Source organism: Vitis vinifera, chromosome 18 (genome assembly GCF_030704535.1).
Source record: "Vitis vinifera cultivar Pinot Noir 40024 chromosome 18, ASM3070453v1".
Classification (NCBI taxonomy): Eukaryota; Viridiplantae; Streptophyta; class Magnoliopsida; order Vitales; family Vitaceae; genus Vitis; species Vitis vinifera.
The window spans coordinates 18,639,897-18,652,663 of NC_081822.1; the positions used below are offsets into that span (position 1 = coordinate 18,639,897).

At 33.8% G+C, this 12,767-nt stretch overlaps 1 protein-coding gene across 3 annotated transcripts; it reads right to left on the reverse strand.

The window, feature by feature from the left end:
- Positions 1–2,345: 2,345 nt before the first annotated feature.
- LOC100256222 (uncharacterized) lies at positions 2,346–12,376 on the reverse strand. Of its 3 annotated transcripts, none has more exons than XM_059734446.1 (12): positions 12,085–12,376; positions 11,475–11,796; positions 11,334–11,378; positions 11,164–11,205; positions 9,989–10,108; positions 9,690–9,835; positions 9,462–9,609; positions 9,255–9,338; positions 8,087–8,202; positions 4,065–4,123; positions 2,957–3,047; positions 2,346–2,821 (listed from the first exon to the last, which is right to left on the reverse strand). In XM_059734446.1, the coding sequence occupies exons 2-12, from the start codon at positions 11,569–11,571 to the stop codon at positions 2,594–2,596; spliced, it is 1,176 nt and encodes a 391-aa protein (XP_059590429.1). In that variant the 5' UTR covers positions 11,572–11,796; positions 12,085–12,376; the 3' UTR covers positions 2,346–2,593. The 3 variants fall into 3 exon arrangements, with proteins under 3 accessions (XP_059590429.1, XP_059590430.1, XP_019072285.1); XM_059734447.1 differs by having other exon boundaries at positions 11,475–11,635; positions 12,085–12,372; XM_019216740.2 differs by having other exon boundaries at positions 11,475–11,787; positions 12,085–12,371.
- Between the last annotated feature and the right edge of the window lie 391 nt (positions 12,377–12,767).

Consider the following 12,767-nt stretch of genomic DNA (forward strand, 5'->3'; position numbering starts at 1 on the left):
TTATTTTATAAAAATATATTATTCACCTAAATTCTTTTTTTAATGATGTACGATTAATTTATATACTTAATACTAATAAAAATCACTTAAAACCACATCCGTTTAATTGGATTGGTTGTTAAAAAATGAAATTGAAATCCATCTCTAAAGCATAAGTCAGTTTTAAAAAATTTCTATAAATATATATATTTTTTTCATTTTTGTTCTCATTGATGATTAAAATTGGGAAATGATACATTATACAATTAACATTTATTTTATATGAATATAATAAGATTTATCTTGGTTTTATTTTTTTAATCGAAGCACTGATTTAATAGAAGTTTAAATAATAACATTATTTATAATAATTATTTAGTACCATATATATTCAATTGGATTGATAGATAAAAAAATCTAGTCTAAATCCATCTTGGTAATCATGAATTTGGCTTGAAATATATAAAAATAAGGTTAAAAGAAGAAAATAAGAAAATCATAATTAGTGACCACTAAATTAATTTAATTTGACTAGCCATTTAAAAATCTAGTCCAAATCCATCTCACTGTCCATGAGCTTGACATAAAACAATTTTGAAATTAAAAAATATTACTAATAATACAATGACCATGAAGGACATGGTAGCATCAAATTCTTGAACTTATGTTTAGGGCCAAAATGCCTATTTTTGAGAGGGAAATAAATGGAAAATTATAAACGTATCCACTTAAACTATCTTTCCATCCACCCTTTTAATAAAAAAATTTAAGATATAAATGCCCTTTTAATAAAAATCCTCAAAGTAACCTTTAGCGCAAAATAAATAAATAAATAAATAAATTGAAACCCATGGTATCCCGTCCTAGAAGACTGGGCATAGTTGAAATGTTTGGAATTGAATGACTGAACATTTTAGTTATGTTCGACCTTCCAAGATTTGAGACTTTTTTTATCCTCCCTTTACATTGCAAATTTTCATAATTTTTCACTTTTAAATCACACTTACATTCTTCCTAATTATTTTTCAACTATTTTTATAATTTTTTATAAAAAAATTATATATGAATAAACCCTAAAAGATTTTCATGTCCTATGTTTATGGATTCAAACAAAATACAAAAAAAAAAAAATGAAATTAACTATGAACATGGCTACAATGGTCTTATGATATCAAATAAACTTCAAATAAGATGATTTGTAATTAGGGTTTGTGGTTGAGAAGAAATGGGTTGAGTGGTAAAGGAAGAAGAAAATGGATTTTGGGAGAGAACAATGGAAATGGTATTTTAGGTTTCCTAAAATTGTAGGGTGAATGTGGTTAGAAGTTTTAAAGTTTTCAGTTGAATGTATAAATAGGGTGGATGAAAAGAAAATTTAGATCAATGCATTTATAATTTCCCAAATTAAAAATACACTATTTCCCCATATTTTGAAACTTGTGATTAAAATACCATCTATCATAGCATGCGGCGAGAGAAACATATTGTACATTTGGATGCTCTCTTGTTTTCTATTTTTAAAATTACAAAATAATAATAATTTTTATATAAGATACAATAAATCTTAAAGGTTTATACTGAAAATGTGATAATTTAGAACATTGTTTAAGAAAAATTAATGTATGTAAAAAAAAATTACTATTTTTTATTTAATATTTATTTCTACTTTCTATTTTTTTATACAATTTCTTTCCATTTTAATTTTAATATGATTTAAACAAAAATTAAAGAATTAGGTAGTGTTTGTTTTTTGCTTGAGTAGAAAAAACTAAAATATATGACTTTTTCTATTTAATTAAAAGAACCCGTTGACGTTGTCCAATATAAGTAAAGTGAACCTATTGATAATAAGTTCACTTTAATTATGTTGGACGATTTCAACAGATTACTTTTAATTAAATAAAAAAAGTCAGTCAAAAAACAAATAACACCTTATTTTGAAAACACTTCTTATTGTTTGTTTTTAAATCAAGATTATAAAGAGCTACTTTTTTGGGGGGGGTAAGTTTTAGTTTTTCTTCATATTCACCGTTAACATTATTTTGATAGCCTCCTCCAAAAATGAACTTTTTATGACCTTCATTATCTATGTTTTATTATTTTCTTTATTTTAAATTAAAAATTAAGAATGCTTGTAAAAATAAATAAATTTTCTTCCCTAGTACCTATTTGAAATTCTTGGGATATGCTTGAAAATGTTACAATTTCTAGCTTAGAAAAATACGTAAAAGATGCTTTTTACATTAAATTTAAGGTACTTTCAAATGTTTTTTGTGAATTTTTTTAGCCCTTATTTTGAACAGAAAATCTAATTCAGGACTGCCCTTAGATGGCATGGGAGGGCGAAACTAAATGCATGCCACAGAGAAAACAAAGTAATCTTGTGCTCCAATTTACTCACAAACATGCAAACTACATATTTTTCAAAGCATTTCTGTGCTCTCAATATCAAAATTTCCCACTACGCCGTTAACTTAGAACAAAGAAAATCCTGCATTTTACAGAAGAAATGGCCCAAAGTGCAAAGCTACAGATTCAAAATCCAATGTTTTGCACAATACTCGTGATGAAGTCACTCATTTCATTTTGGTATAGTACAAGTAGCTAGTTTTTCTCACTGGAACTCTGGGATCTCAAATACCCGGGCAGTACCATCCAGGGAACCAGAAACCAGGAAATTCTTATCAGCAGATACACCCAGAGACTGAATGGCATCGGAATGCCCACTGAAAGTTCTCACACAATCTCCAGAGAGGCTATCCCAGATTCGAATTTTCCCATCCACACACCCAGCAGCTACGTACTTAGAATCACCTAGCCATGACAAGCATGTCACCCCATCCTGTTCACAAGAAGGATATGAACAATATAAGGATCCTAGGCTTGACTCACCCAAGCATGAGGCTTTGATCAGAAACAAACAAGTGGTTACATGCATAGAAGATAATTTTCTCTATGAAAATAAACTCCAACAGACCTCATTGTCACATGTGCAGCGTGGTGATGAATGCTGCAGATCCCAGACAACGAGCTTATTATCCATGCCGCCGGTTGCAGCCCATGGGGAACTGCCATGCAAAACAAGTCATGGGCATCATGTTTGCATGAATTAAAAAAAAAACTAAATTAACAGCAAGACTGCTTTATTTATGTGGGTTTCCCCTTTTGGGAAAAGGGAAAACTTCAAGGGGAGACCCCTAGTAAGATTTTATGACCTCTCTTTAAACTATAACATGCTCAGTTCTTAGTGGGCCAAAGCAATCTTACATACCACAGGATTCTTAAGACCAATTTTAGAAATATTAGTACTAAATCTATTCCTGTTGTGCCAGAAGCAGCAATCCATAATTAAATTACCATAACACAGCAAGTCTTGACAGCATGCTGGAACATAAAGCTATAGACCACCCTTTTGTGGTGATTAAACCAACAGCAAGACCTAAATGTACATATCTGATCGAAAAATAAAAGAGCTAAATGTATACAGAGAGCATTCTGCACTCTTAAAGGGTCAAATAGATTGTATTAACTCGGATACAAATGGGGAAGGGTTAGGGACGAGAGGATTGGGGTATTGTATTAACAATTATGATTTGATAAGATCAAAAGAACGGATTCTGCATGCACACAGCACGCATAGTGGGTGTTGTGTTCCTAACAGGCTTAAACCATACCACATGGTTTCAGCTCCTCATTTTCAAGCAGGTCAAGGCTCAGGTTGCAGTACCTCAGTTGAATTTGATATCTAGGGTTTACAGCAAGATCAGATGTACCAAGTTAAATGTTACTGTAATACATTGCCAGTTTCATTAGTCAAAATTATATTGAAACTCCACTGTGGTGACTAGGTAGTGATGCACCTTGTCACCACATTGGAACATGACTACATCCGCACGTCATACATGGATTTGAATTATGCAAAAGATTTTTTTCAGTCAATATTAATTTCAAATCGTATCCACAAAAGACAAAAAATTCAGCCATTTTATCAAAAAAAGGTATAATGATCATTAATTATGTACACTTCTGATGTTATGTATGTGTGTGTGTGTGTGAGAGAGAGAGAGAGAGTTCAGGGTATACACCTCAGTGAAAGGCCAATACATTCAATTGAATCTGTGTGAGAAGTCAATGAACTAACAACCTGTAGATCACACATGAAAGTTTATTACAAGTCTGCCTGATAGATTAGAGATGTTCACATCCTCCAAAATCCCCTACATATATCAACTAGTACAACTAAACCTGGTAAGAATGAAAAGCAATGCACACATAGTTTCCTATCTTATCAAAGCATGTTTTGGCAGGATGAATGGATGATGCACTTAAAATTGACAAGAGACCCAATTTTCTATTGTACTGTAAAAGTAGAAAAATAAGTATGCATACTAAGATAAAAGGAACTCAGTTTCAGAAGCCAGAGCAGCTAGACATTATAAACCAGGTGTCAATGCACCACATGTCATGCCATGTCACATAAGTCCATTAATACATGTTCTGTCCTGATTCAAAACCCATTGGAAATTCTCACAACTTGCTGAACCACATATAACATGCCCCACAAAACTGTAGTTGGCAGAGAAGGCTGGCCCAAGTGGAAGCAAGTATACTGAAATCGGAGTGTAGCCCTCAGCACCATAACAGTGAATATGCCAAATGATGACTGCTCTAAGCATGACAAAATAAGACATGAAAGGGGTACAATATAAATATTAACTATCACATGAGGTTCTGAAAATACATGACCTTTATTAAGATCTATTGTTATGAATTTAAAATGACAGCATAATTTAGTAACAAAAACTGAAAATTTCAGTTGATGCATAGCAGCTATGGCACTTCTTCCAAGTATTCTGACCCAGTATTTCAAAGAGGAGTAAGCTTGGGTCTGAGCTTTTGAAAATGGCTGCAAGGCAGACACAACATAAACTACTTTGAAGAGCCAATTCCCCTCAAATCCTGACCAAAACCACTTTTATAACTCCTCCAGTCACTGACAGCACACTTCCTTTGAGATAACAAGCATTCCCATTCTACAAAGTCCCAGTAACCAATAACTGATCCAAGGGGTAGTCCGAATATCTTAACTAATGTGCACTCCAGGTTATCAGAAAGTGAAAAAATCGAAGGCCAACGGATTTGCATTTAGTTGAAAGAAGATGATAACTTTAGTGCCTGGTAAAAAGGTTGGCAGAGCAACTCTTTGTAAAGCCTAACCAAACCAAACAGTAACTTGGCCATTCTTCAAGAGACCATGTTTCCTTTTAGTGACTAAGACTTAAGCTTCAGATAGGGCCTAGAACTCTCTGTCACCCTCTAACAAAATTTCTTACTAATATATGCTATGTCACATCATTAGGTATAAACCCAAGTTAAATGGGTGATCATGAAACATGCTCTCTTTGGAATGTCAACTAATCAATACAAATTACAACTTGCATAGCCCATTTAACTGGCTGTTATAGGTTACTATGGACCATCTATCAGGCTATTATAGGTTACTGTGTCTGATATCAAACCATAATGAATCATAACTATTAGAAACACACATCCATGTTGTACATTTCCCATTCTACAGAGGCCATTGATCAAAATATTGCAAAAAAAATATTATTGGGATTAAGTCCATCACTCATCATTTCTTTGAACAATGCTAGTCCATTCTCAATATTCTCAGCTCTGTACACTGCCTTTATTCGGCCATTATATGTGATGTCATCAAGCAGGCACACTCTGAATAGCATATCATTGACAAGCTAAAGGACTTTTATTTTATTTGAGAGAGAGATGCACACACCCAATACCCCATAGATGTTGGATGAATACTGTTATCAGCATTCGAATGGACAATAAGACATGCATGAAACTACCCTAGATATTGGTTATTTGGCCATCCAGAGCAGAGTAGAGACCAAAGAGTTGAGAACTTGAACATGACACTCCAACACAGCAAGTCCACAACCTAAGAGTGGTGACTACAATGGTCATTAGTTTGGTGATACAGAACAAGATTCATAGTGACAAACACCCACAGTGAATTCCCAAAGCAGTCATACAATATAATACATCCTCTCAAGAAAAATAGATCAAAGACCTATAATTTCATATGCAACAGATGCCACTCTGGAAAATCACCAACTTATTTGATCCCTCTGCAACTCCCCACTCAGGCCCTCTTACCCTAGAAGCAGCCAGGATCCAACCTGTTTTCTATTAGTGCATCCATCAGCCACCCACCAGTACCAACCAAATCACCAGAATAGGAACTTCATTCCTCTAAAAGCTTATTGTACTGGACCTATTCTTAGCCATTTTGAGTCTTTGACCACTGCCTAAGACCACACTGAGACATGAAGCAAAATGCAATTGACAGCAGGCAAATGCCTGTCTACTATACATTAGTTATTCACCCATCAATTTATTCTCAACCAAGTTATTTGTAACTAAAACTCATATGATCACATTAAATAAGATCTTAGAAGCTCAATCATTATCCCCAACATGTATAAATCACCTCATACAAAGCTTTCTTAACTGTAGCAACATGATGCATCAAACCACTTGATGTCAGAATTGCATAATCATAAAGCAGGCAATTCATTCTAATGATTGATCCTCCTTTTTCTCCCCTATAGTTTTAAAAAGGTAGTTGACGCTGACACTTGCAGGCTCCAGTCAGACCAAGGATCAAAGAGAACATTTCAAAGCAGTGTCCTGAGGCTTATATAAGTTCAGGGTTTCACCATGCTGTGATAATATTACAAGACATACACCTATGCTTTGAAAACTAGTGTATGTTCAAAATATGGTCTTCTTAGACCAAATAAAAGGAGATCTTATCAGTTACCACAAAGTTGGAATTTCATCTCTTATGCTTTCTTATTTGTAGTAACTAATTAAACTTATATTTTGTAACACATTTTAAAGTTTTAACACTTTTGATTCAAGGATTATCCCCCAAATGGAAGTTTAAGGCAGGTTAGAGCCAAAAAAAAGGTTGCTCTTGATTTCTTTACAATGGTTTGTTTTACAATCCACATGTATGGTCAATTGACAGTTAATATCAATTTCTTTCATTTTTTAAAGTTTTAAAGTTACTCGAATTTCACATTTAGACAATGGTTTTCAGGCATCACTCGATAACTTTGATCCTTCCTATTAAAAAAATAAATAAAGATAACAAATTTTGCTCCTTAGATTTTTGACTTTAAATTAATGGCATCCAACGCAGTCTTCTCGTATAGTTTTCTTTTTCCCTATTTTTCTATATCTGTCACTGTTCCTGATGGTTTGAACTATATCTTGATATTTATGCCTCATGCAGGAGGCTTATATCCCAAAGTTAAACTCCAGTTTGAGTTTCTTACTTTTTCTTTCCAAACATGGTTTTGGATTTTATTTTATTTTTTCTATTTCTTTCTTTTTTGTATTCTGTTTCTCTCTATTCTATCTTGATTTTCTTCCTTTCTGAAAGTTATTCACCTGGCCATTAAAAAAATAAAAAATCAAAACTCAAAAAATTATCATTTGCAGTCAAATCTTAGTGCAGATTCTATGATAGAATTAAGGTCTTGGTAACACAAGAAGGTTGAGGCTATTGAGTTAGTCTTCTCAAGCTAAGATAATCTTTCCTGAACAAAAATATTACACAAGAATGAGAAAGCAAATGACAGTTTACCACATATGAAACAGACACAAGACTTGTGATTTTTTTATTTTATTTTTTTCTTTTTGATAGGTAAATTTTTGTCCCAATTGGGACTTGAACCTGGAACCTCCCATAAACCCTCCCCATCCTATTACCACTTGAGATAGGCCTCAAGGGTGACAGCAGACATGTGATATAGCCAAAACACAAATGTAAATAGTAAGATTGGTTCATCCCGCAGTTTCAAATTTCAGTCCTGAAATTTCAATTTACCAAGAATTTCAAAATGGCTGAAATATCAAAGTGTAAGATAATTTCAAAATTCAAAATGTTTATACAGATGTGTAGTGTTAAAATTATGAATCTAATATGACTTCTTATCTAAATCAACAGTACAAGAGCACAATTACAAAAATGAGGCAACAAAAACAAGGGATCAAATGCAACAAGAAATCAAACCTTGCCAGTTGCGATGTTCACAATGTGGACAGAACTATCCTTTGAGCCAGTAAGAGCAAGAGTTGAATCAGAGGTTATTGCCAAGCATGTCAGTCCCTCAGTATGATATGGATGACCTAGAGAAGGCAAAATATCAGGTGTCAAGAATGGCAACGAAAATCCCAACAACAAACAAAGGCTATCTTGAATAGCATGAACCCTTCCTTTATATATATATATACATTTTTTTTTTTTTTTTGATAGGTAAATTTTTGCCCCATTGGGTGTTGAACCTAGAACCTCCCACAAACCCTCCCCATCCCTTTACCACTTGAGCCAAGCCTCAACAGCTAATAGCATGAACCCTTCATCTAGTTACTCTATGTGGTATACTAAGATAACCAGCAAATAGAGTAGAACCTATAACTGGGTTGATAAGGATGAAGAAGTACCCTTCATTGATCCTTCCATATAACCACATAAGTAACATGTAGTCACACTAGGAACCAACAGTCAGATATTGTCATTTATGAAACAACTCATCAAAAACAAAAGGATATCAAGAATCTTAGCCAAATTCATTCCTTCATATGATGCAAGAGGAAAACAGTAACACAAAAACAACTTGCCAAAGCTTCTCATAACTACTTCAAATAGTAGAACTCCTAAGCATTTCCAGGCCTCCTAGTGGGAATGGTAACAATGGAATTAACCACCATCAAAAGAAGTGATTTCACCTTATTAATAACCTTTCTCATTTAGAAGTAATTTAGTATGTTTTAAATTTTGGAAAAACCTTGAGAATAACAAGATTTAGTTTCAATTTGGACCAATTTGAAACTTAAAAGTTCTGAAATTTTCAATCCTTCACCAGCTATCTTGAAACATTTTGTATAACAAAGGCTAATATTGACATCAAAGAGTTGTTGGCATTACTCATATTAAATTCACAAAGGTGAGACAAGCAATGAGATAGACAAAGATAACATTTAGGAGAAAAAAAATCATATTGTTGCCTATGATCAAACAACTTGGACATCAATGCCATGAAACATGGACATGAGCTGTCGTGTGTACAAAACCCCTGATACTTACTAAAATGCAACAGCATAATTTTAATTCAGATTTTAAAACTGGAATACTAACAAGGAAAGGGAAAAACAGAATAGACAGTAATCCACATATATACCTCTAACAACATGGGTATTTTCACCACTTCTTGGATTCCATATTCTTAAGGTTGCATCATCAGAACCAGTACAGATTGTTTTGCCTTAAACAAGCAGCAGAAACAAAAGGTAAAAATAAATATTTAAAAATAAAATTGGAAAGTAAAAAGGAGAGGTAAAAGAAGAAGGAAACGCCAAATTTCTCCCAATAAAAGGAAATATAGTACCATCAGGAGTAAAATTGCCACATGTCACACTACTAGCATGACCTGAAAACATGTTAAGGTAGGCACTTCTGTCAGCATTCCACATCCAAACTGTGCAATCCTCTGAACCAGCCAAGACCAAATGTCCTCTTGGATGCCACCTGACCCACTGCACAGTGACATATTTTATACTCAATTTTTATAAAACCATATCAGAGTTGCACAACTGAAAATGCTTAAGAAGTGCACCTCAATGCCTCCACCAGGACCTTCAAGTGTGCCCTTGAGGTCTCCAGAAGATGCATCCCAGATTTTAACAAACCCATCAAAGCTTCCAGATGCAAGCAGCTGTCCATCAGCACTAAAGTCTAAACTACACACAGAATCTTTGTGACCTGAACAGAGATTTTAACAATGTCCAGTTGCAGTTTAAGCATAAAATTAAAATCGAACTTATTCATGAATTTGGTTAAATGAAAAGCAAGTTGGAGCTAAAACCCTCAACCAAGGGGATACTAAAGCACATCCCAATTATGTTATACATATACCTCCAAGTTCAAAAGCCCAGTCTCCATCAAAAATCTTCCAAATAAATCCTTTATCATCTCCACCCCCTGTTGCCACTAATCTTGCATCCATTGGGCTGCATGCAACTGTGTAAAGTTCACCTATGCCCAAAAAGAAGAAGGAAAACAGACTTATAACCAGAAATCTCTCTAATACAAAGCAAGGAAAAGACTGAGTTCCTCAGTGAAGAACATAAAACTTGAGCTATTTTTCAATCCATATCCATTGTTTGATCCAAAACCAAACAGAACATGTGCATGGAGCTTTGATGCTTATTAGAACTTGTAATCTTTCCAACCTTGGCGTGATGAGGGATCTCAGACATGGCCAAGGAAACACCCTCAGCAATATACCAAGTCCAAGCATAAACCCAGAGGGCTGCCTTCATGTCATAACTAGGGGACAAGGAGAGCCTTTACAATCATCTTAAGAATGCTCTTCCTATCTTAAGTAGATTAATTGCATCAACATATTATAACAAGATAGACAACCTAACAAGCTAATCCCAAGATGTTCACAAGCAGCACTGCTAACAAATAGAAGCATACTCAAAATAGACCCCTTTTTTTTTAAAGAAAAAAGTATTAAGTCTTTTTTCCAAAATTCATTTTTCAAAGGAAAATAATACTCTCCAAATGGAATATTTTGCACAAGGACATTCATAAATCAGGTCTGCCTGGAGAAGCCAGTTGAAGAACAAATTCAAAGAGCACAACATTACTCTTCTTCAAAATCATAGTTTTTCCGCAAGGAGAGTTTTTCTCATATGGTTGTGAAAATATAATATAGTTCAAGTAGCTATACAAGTTTCAAAATTTGGAAAACTTCGAAGGAGACGCTCACATTTGAAGAGGGCAGCATTATTCATAGTTTAGATGGTTCAATCATTTTTAAAGGCACGACAAATTCCCTAAAAGCCACACCCACTTACCTAAGTACATAACCAAACCATTTCACTATAGAAATTAAATGATGATTCCACGTCAAAAATACAAGAGTCCAATAAATTGCATAATAACCCGGGTTCAAGCCTTATTTATAAGAATTTTTAGTGCAGAAATAAACAATTCAATCATTCCAATTATATTATAGTACGTAACTGAATAATAACACTGAAATAAATTCCAAAACAACCCAATTTTTTTGGGAACCTTACCAGTATGACCAGTGAAAATGTGCATGGAATCATCAGCTTCCTCTACACCCACCAAAAATTCATTCAAACAATTATTTCAAAAACCCAAAACAATCATTCAAGGTCTATAAAGTTATAAGACAGAATTAAAAAGAAGAAAAAAAAAAAAACAGGTCGAATAAGGGCTATACCAAAATCTTCTGCATCATCATCTTCGCCTTCTACGTCAGGAAGATCTGCATACACAGCAAGGGAGACAAAGAAATTAAAAAAAAAAAACACACACACACACACAAAAATAGAGAGAAAAAAAGAGGGGGAGATAGATTCACCTTCGTCGTCTACAGTGATTTCCTGAACAACGTCGTTTTCATCGATAAACACATCCCCTTGATCCTCATCTTCGTCATGGTGGGCTGGGTCGTTCATTTGGTCTCCGTTTGCAGTCCGGTTTAGAAGAGGGTTTTTGACAGCCACTCCTTGTTTTCAATTACTAGGTTTGTTCCACGTGCAGATAATAAAATTAATATTAGCCGGCTCCGACACAATATTCGTCACCGATTATAGGTCGAAGGAAATTTCGGTAATTTTCGGGAAATTTCCCGATATTTCCTACCAGTCCAGCCCGCGCACAGGATACAAAATCTGTCCAATCTTTTTTTATAAAAAAACATAAGATGCTATTTGGTAATCTGATCATGATTTGCAGGGAAAGGTTGTGTTTTTCAGCATGGCTCAAAAATCGTGGATTTAGGGTTCGTGAAATTTAAATCCAATGGCACAAAAGCAAAGAGACCCCTAGAACAGATCCAGAAAGCACTGGGAGCCAAAAAAAAAAAAGCAATTTTTTTGGTTTTCCTTGGGGGTTTTCAATGGATTTTCTTGGGAATCAAACGGGGGTTGCAAAAAAAATAAAAAATAATAACATGATTAGATTAGTACCTGCGAGGATTGAGAGTGGCAGAGGAAAATAGGGCCTTTTTGAGGAGTGTAAAATGGGATTCTTCACTGGGTGAAGCTTGTTGCCAATGTAGTGAAGGCTTGTTGCCAATGTAGGGAAGGAAATGCTACCAGCGGTGGCAAATTCAATTTCATGGGGCAAAATGATTCTTCACTGGGTTGAAACTTTGGAACCAAATCCAACGAGATTTTGGAGATTATGGATGCTGTAATTTGGGTTGGGTTTAGGAAAACATTGAAACTAACCCAATCGAATATGGGTTAGATTTGGCTTGGGACATAATGAAGTATTGGATCATTTTAATTAAACAATTATTATTATTATTATTATTATTATTATTATATTTAATTAGCAATATTTAAATTTAATTACTTTTAAATATTTAATTGATATTCAAATCATTTATCATATATAAAAATTGATATACTATCTTTTTATTTATTAAAATTAAATAGTTTATCTTGTATAAAATAAATACATTAAATTGAATTTGATAAATTAAAATAAATTTAATTTGATTCAGTCTTATATATCTTTTATTTGATTCTTTTTAGGTTTACGAATGGATAGTTTACTTACAATTGTATGTTATAAGGATGATGAAATAATCGATGGCTCAGATGGGGTGTGTTACAATTGTTTCCCTAAAAAATGTGTTTTAGTG